General features: G+C 48.1%; 1 protein-coding gene across 1 annotated transcript in view; it reads left to right on the top strand.

Annotated features, from left to right (window-relative positions):
* LOC311230101 (kelch-like protein 25) overlaps positions 1–17,396 on the top strand; it is a 120,072-nt gene that overhangs the window by 32,222 nt on the left and 70,454 nt on the right. Inside the window, 5 exon segments of the mRNA XM_084316258.1 lie at positions 3,542–3,631; positions 3,928–4,091; positions 6,368–6,515; positions 8,718–8,915; positions 8,921–8,930. Of these exon segments, the coding sequence (XP_084172384.1) occupies positions 3,542–3,631; positions 3,928–4,091; positions 6,368–6,515; positions 8,718–8,915; positions 8,921–8,930 (610 nt within the window).

Below are 17,396 nucleotides of genomic sequence, written 5' to 3'. Positions count from 1 at the left end.
AAGACGTTACAGCAGGGCTCCAGAGTGTGAAGAGGTTACAGCAGGGGGCTCCAGAGTGTGAAGACGTTACAGCAGGGCTCCAGAGTGTGAAGACGTTACAGCAGGGGGCTCCAGAGTGTGAAGACGTTACAGCAGGGCTCCAGAGTGTGAAGACGTTACAGCAGGGGGCTCCAGAGTGTGAAGACGTTACAGCAGGGCTCCAGAGTGTGAAGACGTTACAGCAGGGGGCTCCAGAGTGCGAAGGAAGACGTTACAGCAGGGCTCCAGAGTGTGAAGACGTTACAGCAGGGGGCTCCAGAGTGTGAAGACGTTACAGCAGGGCTCCAGAGTGTGAAGACGTTACAGCAGGGGGCTCCAGAGTGTGAAGACGTTACAGCAGGGGGCTCCAGAGTGTGAAGACGTTACAGCAGGGCTCCAGAGTGTGAAGACGTTACAGCAGGGGGCTCCAGAGTGTGAAGACGTTACAGCAGGGCTCCAGAGTGTGAAGACGTTACAGCAGGGCTCCAGAGTGTGAAGACGTTACAGCAGGGGGCTCCAGAGTGTGAAGACGTTACAGCAGGGCTCCAGAGTGTGAAGACGTTACAGCAGGGGGCTCCAGAGTGTGAAGACGTTACAGCAGGGCTCCAGAGTGTGAAGACGTTACAGCAGGGGGCTCCAGAGTGTGAAGACGTTACAGCAGGGGGCTCCAGAGTGTGAAGACGTTACAGCAGGGGGCTCCAGAGTGTGAAGGAAGACGTTACAGCAGGGCTCCAGAGTGTGAAGACGTTACAGCAGGGGGCTCCAGAGTGTGAAGACGTTACAGCAGGGGGCTCCAGAGTGTGAAGACGTTACAGCAGGGCTCCAGTGTGTGAAGACGTTACAGCAGGGCTCCAGAGTGTGAAGACGTTACAGCAGGGCTCCAGAGTGTGAAGACGTTACAGCAGGGGGCTCCAGAGTGTGAAGACGTTACAGCAGGGGGCTCCAGAGTGTGAAGACGTTACAGCAGGGCTCCAGAGTGTGAAGACGTTACAGCAGGGGGCTCCAGAGTGTGAAGACGTTACAGCAGGGGGCTCCAGAGTGTGAAGACGTTACAGCAGGGCTCCAGAGTGAAGACGTTACAGCAGGGGGCTCCAGAGTGTGAAGACGTTACAGCAGGGCTCCAGAGTGTGAAGACGTTACAGCAGGGCTCCAGAGTGTGAAGACGTTACAGCAGGGCTCCAGAGTGTGAAGACGTTACAGCAGGGCTCCAGAGTGTGAAGACGTTACAGCAGGGGGCTCCAGAGTGTGAAGACGTTACAGCAGGGCTCCAGAGTGTGAAGACGTTACAGCAGGGGGCTCCAGAGTGTGAAGACGTTACAGCAGGGCTCCAGAGTGTGAAGACGTTACAGCAGGGCTCCAGAGTGTGAAGACGTTACAGCAGGGCTCCAGAGTGTGAAGACGTTACAGCAGGGCTCCAGAGTGTGAAGACGTTACAGCAGGGGGCTCCAGAGTGTGAAGACGTTACAGCAGGGCTCCAGAGTGTGAAGACGTTACAGCAGGGCTCCAGAGTGTGAAGACGTTACAGCAGGGGGCTCCAGAGTGTGAAGACGTTACAGCAGGGCTCCAGAGTGTGAAGACGTTACAGAAGGGCTCCAGAGTGTGAAGACGTTACAGCAGGGCTCCAGAGTGTGAAGACGTTACAGCAGGGGGCTCCAGAGTGTGAAGACGTTACAGCAGGGGGCTCCAGAGTGTGAAGACGTTACAGCAGGGGGCTCCAGAGTGTGAAGACGTTACAGCAGGGCTCCAGAGTGTGAAGACGTTACAGCAGGGCTCCAGAGTGTGAAGACGTTACAGCAGGGCTCCAGAGTGTGAAGACGTTACAGCAGGGCTCCAGAGTGTGAAGACGTTACAGCAGGGCTCCAGAGTGCTTTGGTTGCATTTTGCGACCCGAAATAAGTCCCAGCTTTTTTCCCTGCGCTGTTTCTATGTGCAGTGAAAACTCCAATGCTTCTAACGAGCTTTGCATCCTCGTCATTCCTGATGCCCACTAACGTTAGCCGTTGACGCTAGCTAAGCTAAGCTAAGCTAGCTAACCCCGTCACAGACAGATAAAACAGCTGCTCCACTAGTAAGGAGAGGGTGGGAGGGAGCGGGGCTCACCTTTTAATCTCTCTCCCTCCCTCTCTACTCGTTCAATTAACGTTTAAGTAGCAAAACGTTGCACTATAGAAACGAACTTGATAGTAGTTAGTTGATGATAATAAACATTTAACTTCATTAGCTGAAGTATTCTAAAATCTGTGCGTGCGTGCGTGCGTGCGTGCGCAGGGCCGGACTGGGGAAATAATTCATACCGGGAGATATAGCGCGAAATATAGCACCAATCAGGCCACTTTTTTAGCGGGGGGTCTGGGGGTCCCCCACCAGGATTTTTTTTGTTACAAAGACTTAATTTCCTGCATTCTGGTGAATTTTAGTGCATGTGAATCACAAACTAATGAGCCAACAATTGCTTAGTACAATGTACTGTTATGGACCTCAAATAAAACTGTTGTGGCACTAGCAATGCTACTCTCTCCACCTTCAAAAAGAAAAAAGCAAGAGCACAACATATTTTTCTATTTACTATTATAATACAGTTAACCACTCTCTCCTGTAAGGGCCTTTCTTTTTCTTTGTTTTATCCCTCTCTCCTCCACCCTTTCTCTTTCATCCACTGTCCATCTTGACATCAACGTTAATTGACTTTCGCTCTACTGTATCTCTCCCGAGTCCCTCACTACCTGGCTCACTGCCTGGCTGTTATTCTGCATCTGAGTGCCGTCTGCCATTCCATTCGCCGCCACCGCTGTCAATCAATCGCCTGATCCCGCCTCCACCAATCACAAGCGGCAGCAGGGCTCCATTGTGTGTGTGTGTGTCCGCGTGAGGGAGAGAGTCAGATAGTTCTCCAACTCTGTGGCAGACAGTGAAATCCTGGTTGTTCCCCACACACCTAGGTTATCAAACTATTGCGCCGCGCCGCCGCCACAACTAGAAACAATGGCCTGGCAAAAAAAACTAAAAAAAAAAAAATGTTGTGTGTGTGTGTGTTTGATAGTATTTACTGAGGATTGCCAGATAATGTTGATATTTAAACGTTTGAGATTATGCTGCTACAGTCTTTTTTTGTTTGTTTGACAGTTGTCATTTTAATATTTGAATGCTTTAATTAATTTTAGAAAGTTTGAGATTATGCTGCTACAGTATTTTTTGTTTGTTTGACAGTTTTAATTTGAATGCTTTAATTCATTTTACTCTCATTGTTCAAAAGGTTTATTTTGAGTGCAATACTAGTTTGACCATACCATTGCTTTTAATTCATTTATTTATTCTTGTCATTGTTCTAAAGGTTTGTGTTTTAAAATAAAGAACAATAATGACATCATCTGAGAGTGTTTCCCTGATTTTGAGGAAAAGTATCGAAATTCATATCTGTATCGAAACAAATGTTGGTATCGTGACGACACTTTTATACATAAAGGTTAAATTAAATAACAATAGTTATATTTTATATTCATAATGTCATATTGTTGTATTGTAGGTCAGAGAGACGGATGATTTCTATGGTCTGTCTAAAGACAAACTACTGGAGCTGATCCTGAGTGACGAGCTAGAAATAGAAGATGAACAGGTGAAGACTCTTCTATCTATCTATATCTTTCTCTATCTATCTATGTGTATACAGTATATCTATCTATCTACTGTATGTTTCAAGTTTCTTTAATAGTTGTCATACAGAAGTACAGAATACTTTTATACAAAATGTATCTGTCTGTCTGTCTGTCTCTGTCTGTCTGTCTGTCTGTCTGTCTGTCTGTCTGTCTGTCTGTCTGTCTGTCTGTCTGTCTGTATCTATCTATCTGTCTGTCTGTCTGTCTGTCTGTCTATAATAATAATAATAATAATAATATCACTACTGTCTCCCAGGTGGTGTTCAGCTCCGTGATGCGGTGGGTGCGCTGGGACCTGGAGGGCAGAAGGCGGCACGTCCCGGACCTGCTGAGAGGGATCCGCCTGGCCCTGCTGCCCTCTGAGAGTCTGCTGGAGGCCGTGGCGTGTGAGGAGCTCGTCATGGCTGACCAGCGGAGCAGGTGGCTACCTGGTGATGTAGAGGTCGTGTAGAGGTCATGTTACTGTGAGCAGGTAGCTACCTGGTGATGTAGAGGTCATGTTACTGTGAGGAGCTCCTGGTCATGTAGAGGTCATGTTACTGTGAGGAGCTCGTCATGAAGCAGGTACCTGGTTATTATGGAGATTTTAGTTTATGGAATGTGTTTATAATTTAGCCAATATCCGCCATTTTGAATTCGCCGAATGTAGTCATTATGAGAAGAGGGCATCCAGAGTTCTCAAAGAGCGTTGAAATTTTGAAAAACTACAGTACCCAGCCGATTATAGCTTCCTGCAAGCAAGCAGATTTGTTTTTATTTCTCTGGATTATCTACCACAAAACTGAACGTTATTGGCATAGATTGGAGCGCAGTTAGTGTGTCTACCTTCTGTGAACATTTAGCAACAATCCGCGTTGCAAACGGATTCAAAATGGCGGAGCCATATCCATTCTAAGAAGGGAACTGTACATACAGTAGATTTCATTCACGGTTCTTCAGTTCACGCCTGGAGATACTAAATCCAAATTGAACTCTGCTAAATTGAAAGAGGAGATTTGGCCCGATCCATAGATGTGCGAGTTGGCTATAATAAGGGAATTTATAGGCCTATATTCTATAATAATATTTCAAATTGCATGTGTCCGGATGGCAGAATTCAGTACTGTATCTACTAGGGGTCTAACGGTACACAAAAACCACGGTTCAGTACGTACCTCGGTTTTGAAGTCACGGTTCGGTACGGGTTTTCGGTACAAAGGGGGTAAAGTTTGGCTTTCCATGTTCCACTCAGGGGTGATGTAGTGTGCAGTAACTAATTGTACTTGTAGGGCTGTCAACGAATATTCTATATTGAAATTAATAATCGAGTTTGAATACAATTCTGCAAGCAAAAAAAAGTTCTGCATGTGCGTTCGTTAGTGGTTAATGTACCGTTGTATTCGTTCGGTACACAGCCGTACGGGTCCAGTACTGAAACGGTTCGGTACGGATACGTGTACCTTTACACCCCTAGTATCTACAAAACCTTCTGTTTAATCATCTTCATCTGCCATAAGCAATGGCAAATCAATGAAAGCAATTAGAAGTAAACAGAGGACTGTTATTGATAAAAAAAAGTATCTAAAACGTCCAAAAGAGACGAGAGTACTCCTTTTTAGGTCACGTTATTAAGAGATTCCCTGGTTCCACTGGAACGCTAGGCAGCGGAGTTCAACCAGGCGCTCTAGTGAGTGCAATGCTTTCACAGGAAGTCATCAGGTGCTCTTGGGTCTTTGGGAGAAGACACCTGGAAAAAGCCTTTATTGTTGTGGCACAGCCTTCATCATTAGGGCATAATAGATTGATACGGGTTCACTCTTTCTTTCTTTAAAGACAGGGTGAACCCATAGCAACCTATTACTCCCTGGTGTGTGTAGTGATATGTGTGGGAAGAATAAGTCTTTATGGACAGACTATGCTATGATCTCTGGTGTCTTGTTGTCTTTATAGACAGACTGTGATCTCTGGTGTCTTGTTGTCTTTATAGACAGACTGTGATCTCTGGTGTCTTGTTGTCTTTATAGACAGACTGTGATCTCTGGTGTCTTGTTGTCTTTATAGACAGACTGTGATCTCTGGTGTCTTGTTGTCTTTATAGACAGACTGTGATCTCTGGTGTCTTGTTGTCTTTATAGACATACTGTGATCTCTGGTGTCTTGTTGTCTTTATAGACAGACTGTGATCTCTGGTGTCTTGTTGTCTTTATAGACAGACTGTGATCTCTGGTGTCTTGTTGTCTTTATAGACAGACTGTGATCGCTGGTGTCTTGTTGTCTTTATAGACAGACTGTGATCTCTGGTGTCTTGTTGTCTTTATAGACAGACTGTGATCTCTGGTGTCTTGTTGTCTTTATAGACAGACTATGATCTCTGGTGTCTTGTTGTCTTTATAGACAGACTATACTGTTGTCTCTGTTGTCTTGTTGTCTGGTTTTAGATATAAGATACCAATAGTACTGGAGTTTCCGGTTTCACTCTCTCTCTCTCTCTCTCTCCTCTCTCCCTCTCCTCTCTCTCTCTCCTCTCCTCCTCTCTTCTCCTCTCTCTCTATTCTCCTCTCCTTCTCTTCTCCTCTCTTCTCCCCTCCTCTCTCCTATCCTCTCTTCTCCCCTCCCCCACCCTCTCCCCCTCTCCTCTCCTCCTCTCCTCCTCTCTTACTCTCCTCTCCTACTCTCCTCTCTTACTCTCCTCCTCTCCTCTCCTCTTCTCATCTCAGGTTGATAGTGGAGGAGGCCTTGCAGTGTAAGAAGAAGATCTTGCAGAATGATGGAGTGGTGACCAACCCCTGTGCTCGACCTCGCAAAGCAGGACACACTCTGCTCATCCTGGGAGGTCAGACCTTCATGTGTGACAAGATCTACCAGGTACCACACACACACACACACACACACACACACACACACACACACACACACACACACACACACACACACACACACACACACACACACACACACAATGCGTCTATTACTATACTTGTGAGGGTACATTCCCTAACCTCTATCTCTAACAACCTTAACACATTCCCGGCCATCCACGTATATATACGTGATTGGGAGCCAGCGCTTGACGGCCAATCACGCATATATACGCGTTTAACTTGTTTTTTCTTTTATTCGATTTTAATATCCTATTCACTGTCACAGAGCTGTATTTTGGCTGGGAAAGGCATATTGGGACTTGGAAAGTGCAGTACTGGCCAGATCCTGGTAGTGGCGCTGTCTTGAGAATGCAGTAATCCTTGTTTCAGACCTGGTGTCACTTTTCTTTCGCTCCGGGTGGACTTTTCTGTTAGCCGAGGGCTTCACCCGATCGCCTGGAATACTTTTTGCGACGCCGAATTCAGTATGCAGTAAAGGAATATAGCATCAGCCAATGGACATATCGATCTACCAGATGGCGATCAAATAACTGGGAAATTCTTTTTGGAATCAGGTAAGAGCGATTTGACGTACATTTCTGCCTGATCGGGCCTTGTTCTCATAGCCACCCCCCTGATCAGCGTATGTTGTTGTAATAACTAATGCCGTTATTGGTAATCAATAATCAGAAACAACTTCCCCCGCCCCTCCCTTTCATGCATCCATGGTGGAACATGATACCGATCATATGCATTTAGATTTTTAACTCTAGCTTGTGTAGGGACAAAACGGCAATCGATTTAACGTTATTAACTTAGCGCCTTATAACTAGCTGTGCAGGAATTATCCCAGATCATTCCCATATAATATGAGCGCATATTCATTAGGCTATAAAACGAGAACATATTGATGAAATTTTTTTCTTTATGGCATATTGAAGGGAAGTTTTATACTGTCAATTAGGGGTGGACGGTATAAACGGTATACGGTATAAACGGTATGAATTTGCTCTACGGTATGGATTTTGACTATACCTTGTAACCGGTAGAGCAGCTCTAAAATAGCAATGACGTCATGTAACCACAGCGCGACTATTTCACTCGCATTTGCCCCTAAAAATATATAGAATTAGTCATAGATAATAGATATGTGCAAACTGGAAAAAGTTATTTAGGAGGCTTCGCGCAGTGGGCGTGTCAACACGCAATTGTCATTTCATAATAAACACATATCACCACGGCGCACAGCAAGTTTCAATTTCAGTTCCTGGCATTTTTAACCAGTGGAGAAAGGTAAGAGATTTCCCTATCGTTTTTCTTATATGAATTATTCTACGTTAATAAAACATACCTGGTGATCAACTACAGTTTGCTGTGAACATTATGATATGTGTGTAGTGTTCTGATAACGACGGCTGGGCAGCGGGGCTGGATGCTGGATTTTGCGAGAAGCATATGCAGCTGCAGAGCCGCAGAATCCAACATAACCCACCATAACCCACCCATCTGTACCGGCACAGTGCAGTACTCCAATTCAGCCATTGGCAATTCAGCCGTTGGGTGGGGGGCGCTGTTGAGCCGGGCCTGTGACCGGACCTGAAAGCGCCCCTACTCTGCGGCTCTGCAGTTGCATACTATTGGGATTCGTTGGGAGCAGCACAGAGTCTCGACTCGGGACTTATTTTATTTGGAATATAATGACTGTATACGCAAAAGTAGCCTAGTTTTAAGTTAAAATATTATAAATCTACATGCCTTGAGGATGTCATTTATATAGCCTGCCTATCAGGCAAAAACGGAAACACTGATACCGTGATGTATACCGTTACCGTCTATGCTTCAAATTATACCGTGATATACATTTTAGACCATACCGTCCACCCCTACTGTCAATTGACAATGACAATGGACACATAGATATAATAAAAAAGCTCTACAAACAACGTCACGCACAGTGAAAAGTTGTAATGAAAAGCTGGCGTCCTAGAGTGGGGCCTGTCTAATCGAATGGCCGGGAATGTGTTAAAGGGGAAATCCACCCTAAAATAGAATTGACATATTCTATAATTTTGTACAGCTCAGTTTCAGTGTTTGAATATTCAGCAGCTTCAGTTTGTGCAGACGACAGGTAGCAGACGCCCCCCACAGTCCTCCCTGCCCAGCATCACCAACATGACAGAGCAGCTAATGACCTCTGTGTCTCCAGGTCGACCACAAAGCCAAGGAGATCATCCCTAAAGCCGACCTGCCGAGTCCCAGGAAGGAGTTCAGCGCCTGCGCCATCGGCTGCAAGGTGTACGTGACGGGAGGCCGCGGCTCCGAGAACGGAGTGTCCAAAGACGTCTGGATCTACGACACTGTGCACGAAGAGTGGTCTAAAGGAGCGCCCATGCTGATAGCCAGGTACAATACTACTGTAGTGATATAGCAGTATAATTAGGGCTGTCTTAAATGCTTCAAAGCTTCGAACGTTCGATTCGATGGCACAAGCTTCGAACAGTAAAAAAAAATCGAAGTTAAAAAAAAAAAAAAAAAAAAAAAAATTCAGGAAAAAAAAAATTTTAATTTTTTTTTTTTACTTCGCTTTGTGTGTGTGTGTAGGTGTGTGTGTGTGTGTGTGTGTGTGTGTGTGTGTGAACTACCCATCCCAGTTAGGACAGCCGAATCCCGTCCAATCTTTCGCCGTCGACTAAAGACTCACTTCTTCAACCATTATCTGAAATGATAAAAAAAAATAAAAAAAAAATCTAACCGTGACTAACCTTACTGTCATGCACTTGTCCTAATAAACTAACCTACACTGTAACACGCAACACTTTGATGAACATTGTTACTCAGCTGATAGAGTTGTACCCTTCTTGCTGTCTTGTCGTACAGAACTTGTAAGTCGCTTTGGATAAAAGCGTCAGCTAAATGACTAAATGTAAGTGTGTGTCTGTGTGTGTGTGTGTGTGTGTGTGTGTAGGTGTGTGTGTAGGTGTGTGTGTGTGCGTGCACCTTGTAGAATTCCACACATAAGAAAGAAAGATTCTGGGATGAATAAACAAAATAGGAAATAAAATGTAGAAATGCATGCAATACATAAATAAATATGAATCTCCATATATGAAATATAACATTTAGATAAGGTGCTACTGAGATGTTTTGGTGAGTTCTTTGTTTTTTTGTGGAAGTTGCCCTTCTTAAAAATGCATGAACATTCACTGATAATTGGTCTGTAGTGGAGTCTACAAGGTCTACATTGCCGGACCATGTAGAATCCGGACCTTGTAGACTGACATAATTCTGTGCATAGTTTAGTCTACACAGGCCATATTTCAAATAATCAAAATCTTACTTCATTCATCTTAAACATTCTTGATTTGGGGGATTGGTAGTTCCCATGAAATCTGAAGTTGTTCAAACGACAACAGCGATCCACCTTGAATTAAATCACACAGCCGAGTGAAACCTTGTTGGATGCGTCAGTCACGAAAGGGGCTACTTAATTAATTAATCCAACCCACTTTATTTATAGAGCACATTTAAAAACAACAACGTTTACGAAAGTGCTGTACAAGTCCCACAACATAGGATACAAAAAAAAATTATTTTTTTTTTTTTTTTTTTCTCGAAGCTTCGAATTAAAATCGAAGCTCGGCCCCGAAGCTTCGATTGCCAAAAAAAGCTTCGAAGGTCAGCCCTAAGTATAATACAGTAGTAGTAGCAGCAGCAGTAGTAGTAGTAGTAGTAATAGTAGTTGTAACTGAGGGGTACAATTCCCTGACTGTATTGTTAGATATGGTATTATTAAACCACTACCTCTTGTACTTTAACTTCTGGCCATCCAGTACATGATATAAATATGATGAACACTTTCCCACCTGATGAAACGAAGTCCACACAAATGTACAAATCGAATATTTAATATAGCAAAAGGTATATACAACGTTCACTTGTTTACACTTATGATTTGAAATGCACTTGTATGGCAAATGAGTATTCGTAGGTAAATCAACATTGAATGTCCAATCTCTGGTTACGCAGGGAGTAAGTATACAACCTGTTTCTTTAGGAAACTATAGCGATGGTACTTAAATGATTATAGCTGGATACACTAAGGGGGGGGGGGGGTGTCCCGCTGGTTGTAAGACAGTAGGAGGGGGGGGTTAGAGAAGCCGCTGGCGGTATCCCATCTGGCCGACAGTTTCTTGGGAGAATTCAAAGTCTTGAACACGGTGCCCACAGAACCTCGGTCCGCAGACGAATACAGCTGGACCCTCTGGTGGACGGTAGCTGCCGGTCCACGACGGAGAGACGTGAGGCGACCTCACTGGTGTAGAGCGCCGTCTCACCTGGAGTCCTCTCCGGGGGGTAGTTCCAACACTCCGCAGTGTTGGCCGTTATCCATGGAATAATCAAAGCACCCAAAGCATAATCCAAGCCGTGGAAGGCTCGCCGTCGTCCGGGTAGAGTAATCCAATATACAGGTCCAGTCGCCCTGGCCCGGAGCTCCTCGGATGCAAGCACCACTAGTGGTCTGCCCAGCCTGGTTAAGCGTCCAGATAACGTCAGGAACGATGGGGGTACTGATAACTTTATAACTCTAACCGACACGATGCACCATACATAAATAGACTATTATTAGCTTAATAGAATACGTCCAACTCGACGGTATAGTGCCAAACTATGACTATTCAACTATTAATCCACACGATATCTCAATGCCTATTCTGAGGCCAAGTAGGCCTTACTACACCACACGTGCGTCGTGGGTGAGGCTTCGCGTCTGTTACTCGGTTGGAGGGTAAAGAACTGGACTAAAAGAAAGTTCTACTTTACTTGCGCCATATATATATGCGCTGTGAACAAATAGTACCATTCGTATTTCGCCAGACGTATTCCTACGCGGAACCGGGGCTTGCCACGACATGTTGGGCGGCACGATTGAACTTGAACCTAGGGGTATGGCTGATGGCGCCAGGTTCTCGTCCAATGGTAGAATGAAACTATTATGGGCTGTTTAGTAGACTAAAGGGATATTCAGTGCATATTGTACAAGGAATATACAGGGGATATCAAACGATATACAAATACTATTTAGATATATATATAAATAAATATATATATTCGGTTTAATCTGATCCTTCACAACAGCCGCCCCCTAATTAGTCCCACCTAATTAGCTAAGCAGAGACAGATTAACCGCACTGTCTACCACTCAAGGTCCGCTGTAAGGGTCAGTCAACTCACAAAGTCATGGGGTCATGGTCATCATCGATAGTATCTGGGAGTCGGGGCAGTTCTATTAGCCTCGCCACGGGTCGTGTGTAAGTGCGCCCTTGGACGAGTACTTCAGCTGCTCGGACCTTGCCATCGGCACCGGTGATCACTTTGCTTACGCGGCCAGCCGGCCACATAGCTCTGGGTAGTGACTGGTCGATAATCATGACGACTGTTCCTTCTGTCAAATTGTCTCTCTTTTACCCACTTCTGGCGGGTCTGTAGAGACGGTAGGTAGTGGAGTAGGAAGCTGCTCCAAAACTTGTCAGCTAGTACTTGACTGTACCTCCACATTCTTCGGCCGTTCGCTTCTTCAGGCCTGTACATTGTCTGGGGTAGCGCGGGGTCCAGCCGCCCCATTAAGAGTGTGTTGGGGGTGACTGGGTCGACATCTGCTACATCACTGGAGACGTAACCGAGGGGCTTTGAGTTCAATACTCCCTCGATCTCCGTGAGGACTGTCATTAGGACTTCCTCCGCCACAGTCTGGGCCCCAAGCACGGCGTACAGGGCTGTCTTTATAGAACGTACTTCTCGTTCCCAGGTTCCACCGAAGTGGGGTGCGTTCGGGGGATTAAACTGGAAGTCAATCTGGGATGGAGCGAGGTGGGTCTTAAGTTCTGGGCCCATAGCTTGGAAGCTCTCTCAGCTCTCTTTCTCCGCCTTTGAAGTTTGTCCCGTGATCAGACAACAATGTAGACGGTTTTCCTTTCCGTGATGTGAATCTTCGGAAGGCCATAAGGAATGAGTCTGTGCTCATGGTCGGAAGGAGCTCGATATGTATCGCTCTGGTGGTCATGCATTTGAATACAATACCCCACCGCTTCTCGGTTCCTCTTCCTCTCTTTATATACAACGGGCCAAAGCAGTCCATGCCTGTGGAGTGGAATGGCTTGTCGCCGAGTCGGAGGCGACAGGGAGGTATGTCAGCCATCCGTGGTATGCTGGGCTGCGCGCGCCACTTACGGCAGTCTAGACAGGTTCGCTGGAAGCGCCGCACTGCTTCTCTCCCTTGCAGTATCCAATAACGACGTCTGATCTCCGCTCCTGCGTGGTGTACATCCTCGTCGTATTTCTTTATGATCAGCTCTGTGACCTTGTGTCGGCTGTTCAAGACTATCGGGTACTTAATGTCATCCGGTAGATCGGGGGCTCTCCGCAGGCGACCACCCACTCTGATGAGGTTATGGGCGTCACTCTCGGGTGCCAGGTGGAGCAGTCTGCTGTCTGATGGGACGGGCTTTCCTCCCCGTAGACAGTCTAGCTCATCGGGGAACGAGTCTCTCTGGGCTCGTTGTAGTAGAAGAAGTTCTGCTTCTTCGTAGTCAGCTGCTGACATGTCAGTGGTGGACTGAATCTCTGGGTGGTGCCACAGGAATGTCCTCTGCTGCGCACTCTCTAGGGTAATGCAGTCATCTATGTTGGGGTCTGTGGAGGCGACTGTGCTCAGTCCACAGAACGTAGGTTTCTTGTTCTCAGCCTCTTCGTTACTTGCTTCCCGTGGGGTGGGCGTAGGCCACTCTTGTTCGGGGAGCTTGAGGAATTCTGGTCCGTCACTGTAGATGTTGCGACGGGTAAGGTCATCCAGAGACATTCCCCGGGTGATGACGTCAGCTGGGTTGTGTTTGGTGTCCACATACCGCCAGCTCGCTGCTTCTGTTAACTCTTGAATCTCGGTGACTCTGACTCCCACGAAGACTTTGTATCTGCATGAATCAGACTTGATCCATGTGAGTACTGTCGTGGAATCTGACCACAAGATTGTTCTGTGCACCGGAATGGTGAGCTCACGTTGGACTAACGTGGCTAGATGCGCTCCTGCTAGGGCTGCGCAGAGCTCTAGACGTGGGATAGATTGTTGCTTACGTGGGGCTATTCTTGAGCGGGCCAGGATGAAAGCAGTGTGTATCTTTCCTCCCTTCTCTTGGGCACGCAAGTAGGCCACCGATCCATAGGCTACTTCGGAGGCGTCGCTGAAGACGTGTAGATCAATCTCGCATGTCTCTGGCCTCACTGTGGATGGGAAGTAGCTGCGGCGTATATTGACGCCTGGGAGTGAGCGGAGTTCCGTCTCCCACTCTCTCCATGTTGAGGCAAGGTGTGCGGGTATTGGGTCGTCCCAGCCCTGGTCCTTGTCCGATAGTGCTCGTACAATCATCTTTGCCCTGGTGGTGTAAGGTAGAATACATCCCAACGGGTCATATTGTCTGGCGAGTGTTCTGTACACACTCCGTCTGGTGGTCGGTATCGCCGTCGACCTTCCCTGCTCTGGAGCCAAGGGTTTGTGTCTATAGTGGAGCGAGTCTGTTTTGAAGCGCCAGACTAGTCCTAGTGTCATTTCTTGGGCTTCTCCTGGGATGGTCGCCATCCAGGTCTCGCTGCTGGCAGCCTTGTCCGCGGGGGAGAGGCTGCGCAATACGTGCGGGTCACTGCTGGCCCACTGCCTGAGATCAAAGCCGCCTTTGATCAGGGAGGCGCGTAGCTTGATTAGGAGAGCCTCGGCTTCTTCTTGAGTCGAAACGCTTTGTAAACAGTTGTCCACGTAGAAACTGTTCTTCACACTGTGTTGGACCTCTTCATCTGCTGTTGGGTCCTCTGCGACGTGTTTCTGTAGTGCAAATATAGCACAGCACGGGCTGCATGTGGTTCCGAAGGGGAGTACTTCCCACTGGTAGATGGCTGGGTTCTCATCTCCGATCCTCTCTCTCCATAGGAACCGCAGCAGGGGCTTGTCCTCCTCTACTAGTCTCACCTGCAAGAACATCCCTTTGATATCCCCGCTGATAGCCACCTTGTCCTGGCGGAAGCGCAGTAGCACGCCTAGTAGGGAGGGGCCGAGTGTGGGGCCGGGCAAGAGCTCTTTATTCAGATTTTGGGATCCGATCTGGTAGCTGCAGTTAAACACAATGCGATCCTTGCCGTTGTGATGGACCTTGTGATGCGGCACGTACCATGATTCGGTCGTCTGATCGGCCTCTTTAATGTCAATCTTTGTTACGTGTCCCGCTGTGATTAGCTTCTCAATCTCAGCGCGGTACACACGCTCTTGAGCGGGGTCTTTGGCTAGGCGCCGCTCTGTGTTCAATAGATAGCGCTCCGTGGCGTCTTTCTTTGCGTGAAAGGTGGGCATTCCCTCTCGCCTCAGGAGTGGAGTTGCGTATCTCATCACTCCGCCGACTGTGACTCTCTTTGTCCCTTGCTCGAGTAGGTTGATGGCGTAAATGTCTTCTTTAGAACGAATATCTTTCTTTTCGTTCTTAAAGGGCATTGTCTCTAGTGTCCATAGCCTCTCGACATGCTGCAGGAGAGTGGTGTCTTCTTCTGTCGTTCTGGAGTGGAGGCAGCTAGTGGCTGCTGTTCGGTTGAGAGATTTAGCGAGGGGGCCTTGTAGGGTCCACCCTAGGCGGGTCTCGACTGCTGCAGGACAGCCTCGGGGTCCTGTATGGACCCGGTCAATCGGGACTATGAGTTCTGCATGGTCGGAGCCTATCAGCAGGGTCGGGGTAGCGCCGTCTATGAGCGGGATAGGTAGTTGTCGCAGGTGCACATATTTATCCATCAACTTGGCGATCGGGTAGGTGTACTGCGATAGTCCTATTTCTTGGCTGGTGAAAGCATTTGTAATCTTATACCGTCGCTCTGGCTGCCCGTTTGCTGCGATAGTGAAGGAGACATTCTCGCCCTTTATCGTCTTTAAATCTCTTCTTATTGTCCGAATCGTCATTTCGTTCTTGCTCCCCCGCAGTCCCAGCTGGGCCGCAGCGGACGCGAGCAGAAGGGTCTTCTCTGACCCGTCATCAAGGACGGCGTAAGTGTCCATGACTTTATCTTGGTAGCTCAATGTCACACGGACTACCTTTAAGAGCACTTGGGCGCCGCTGCTGCTGGCGGGGTCAATGTACATGACACTTGCCTTGGTGCCGCTCGATGGTGCAGGTGGAGGCCGTCTTCTGTTACTTTCGTGTAGTATATCTAGATGGGCTCCGTCGCACCGACTGCACCTTTTCTTTAGGCGGCATTCGGCTGCCATGTGTGGTCGCGCACATCGGTAACAGCGCCTGTTGGACTTTATCCATTGACTCACTTCTTCTGCATTCATCTTTGTGAATAGGTCACATTGTGACAGCCAGTGTTCTTTCTCACAGTAGGGACACACTATCTTCCACTTCTCCTTTCTCGAGGGGGTACTGTGGCTCTTACTGCTCGGTACTGACTCTGATTGGTGCATGACAGTCACCGATCTTCTTCCATCATTTATTCTCCTGGGTCCCTCTCTGGAGCTTGGCGTGCTCCGCCCGAACGTATCCAGTCGTAAGCTGCTGACTTCTCTCGCCAGGAAGTCGGCTAGATCAAGGAGGGATGGTTCAGGGCCGTTGGGATCCCGGTAGTCTCTCTGCCGCCTAAAACGCTCTTGTCTTGCGGGTGGCATCTTCTCCAAAATCCTCTCGACGTTAGAGTTGGCGTATAGCTCATGCATGCCCTTTTCCCGTTGCGCTCCCAGCATCCCTACCAGGGACTGCACTTTGATTGACAGGTCGTCTAATGAGCGATTGTCTGTGGCTGGGGGTAGGCGATCAATATGCCTTATCTCTTGGATTACGTAATCCCATATACGTCCATATCTCTGGTCCAGCGCCGCTAGGGCCGCTGTATATGGTGTCGAAGAGGTGGCATAGGCTAGCGCTATATTGTGCGCTCGCGGTACTTTCAGGTGCTTCAGTAATATTGCATACTTGTGGCGTTCATCAGCGACATCCACCATCATTGTCTCTAAGCACATCCGGAGCTCCGTGTACTGTGCTCGACTCTCATAGGCGAAGTCTGGAAATGACGGCGTGGCAATGTATGATGCCGTGGATGGCTGATACATCGGCGAGCGTTGGGGGAGAGACCTCCTGGGCGAGTCCCCTCTTGCGCCTCGCTGTGGGCTGGTACTGACAGGGTACCACGGCCCGCTGGTCCAGGTGCTATTCCTCGGGGCTGGTCGTGCGTCGTGCTCACCCGTGAATAGAGTCGGGGGTCTGTAGCGCAGCGCCGCGGGGTATAGCCTGGGCTGTACTGGACCTCCTGGTCCGGTGGAGTACTGTGCTGTCGTCGGGCTTGGTTCTCCTCCTCTCCCTCTTCTTCCTCTATCAGATCTTCCAGATCCTGTAATCGTTTATTTAGCTTCTCCGCAGTGTATGCCGCTCCTTCCTTGTAGCTGGGTCTCGCTTGGACCGGTCTGGGAAGGGGGTCTGCGGGGGGTATAGGCTCGGTCTGTTGGTCAAGTTCAGGGTCGCTTGCTCGGTGAGGAGACGCTGCCCTTGACTGTTGTCTCGACGAGTTCCTTGAACCCCTGGCGGAGGGAGAGGGTGTTGCCTTGCGGATCAGCTGCTCCATTAGCTGCGCTTGTAACTTGTCGCGCTCGACTTCGCGCTTGGTGAGATCTGCTTCTCTTTGGGCACCGGCAGCGGCGCGCTGGGCGTCGGCCCGGTCTCTTGCCATATTCTCTTCCGTCTGAAGGCGTCTCATCTCCAGGCGTGTGCGCTCTTCTTCGCTCCGTTGTTGCGCTTGGAGTTGTTCGCGCTCGCTAAGCGCCTGTGCTTGGAGACGATCGCGTTCACCCTGAAGTCGATCGCGTTCG

This window comes from Notolepis coatsorum, assembly GCF_963971535.1.
Source record: "Notolepis coatsorum genome assembly, chromosome: 6".
NCBI classification, from domain to species: domain Eukaryota; kingdom Metazoa; phylum Chordata; class Actinopteri; order Aulopiformes; family Paralepididae; genus Notolepis; species Notolepis coatsorum.
Note: the sequence above shows the minus strand (reverse complement) of the source record. Positions and strands in the feature narration are given on the sequence as shown.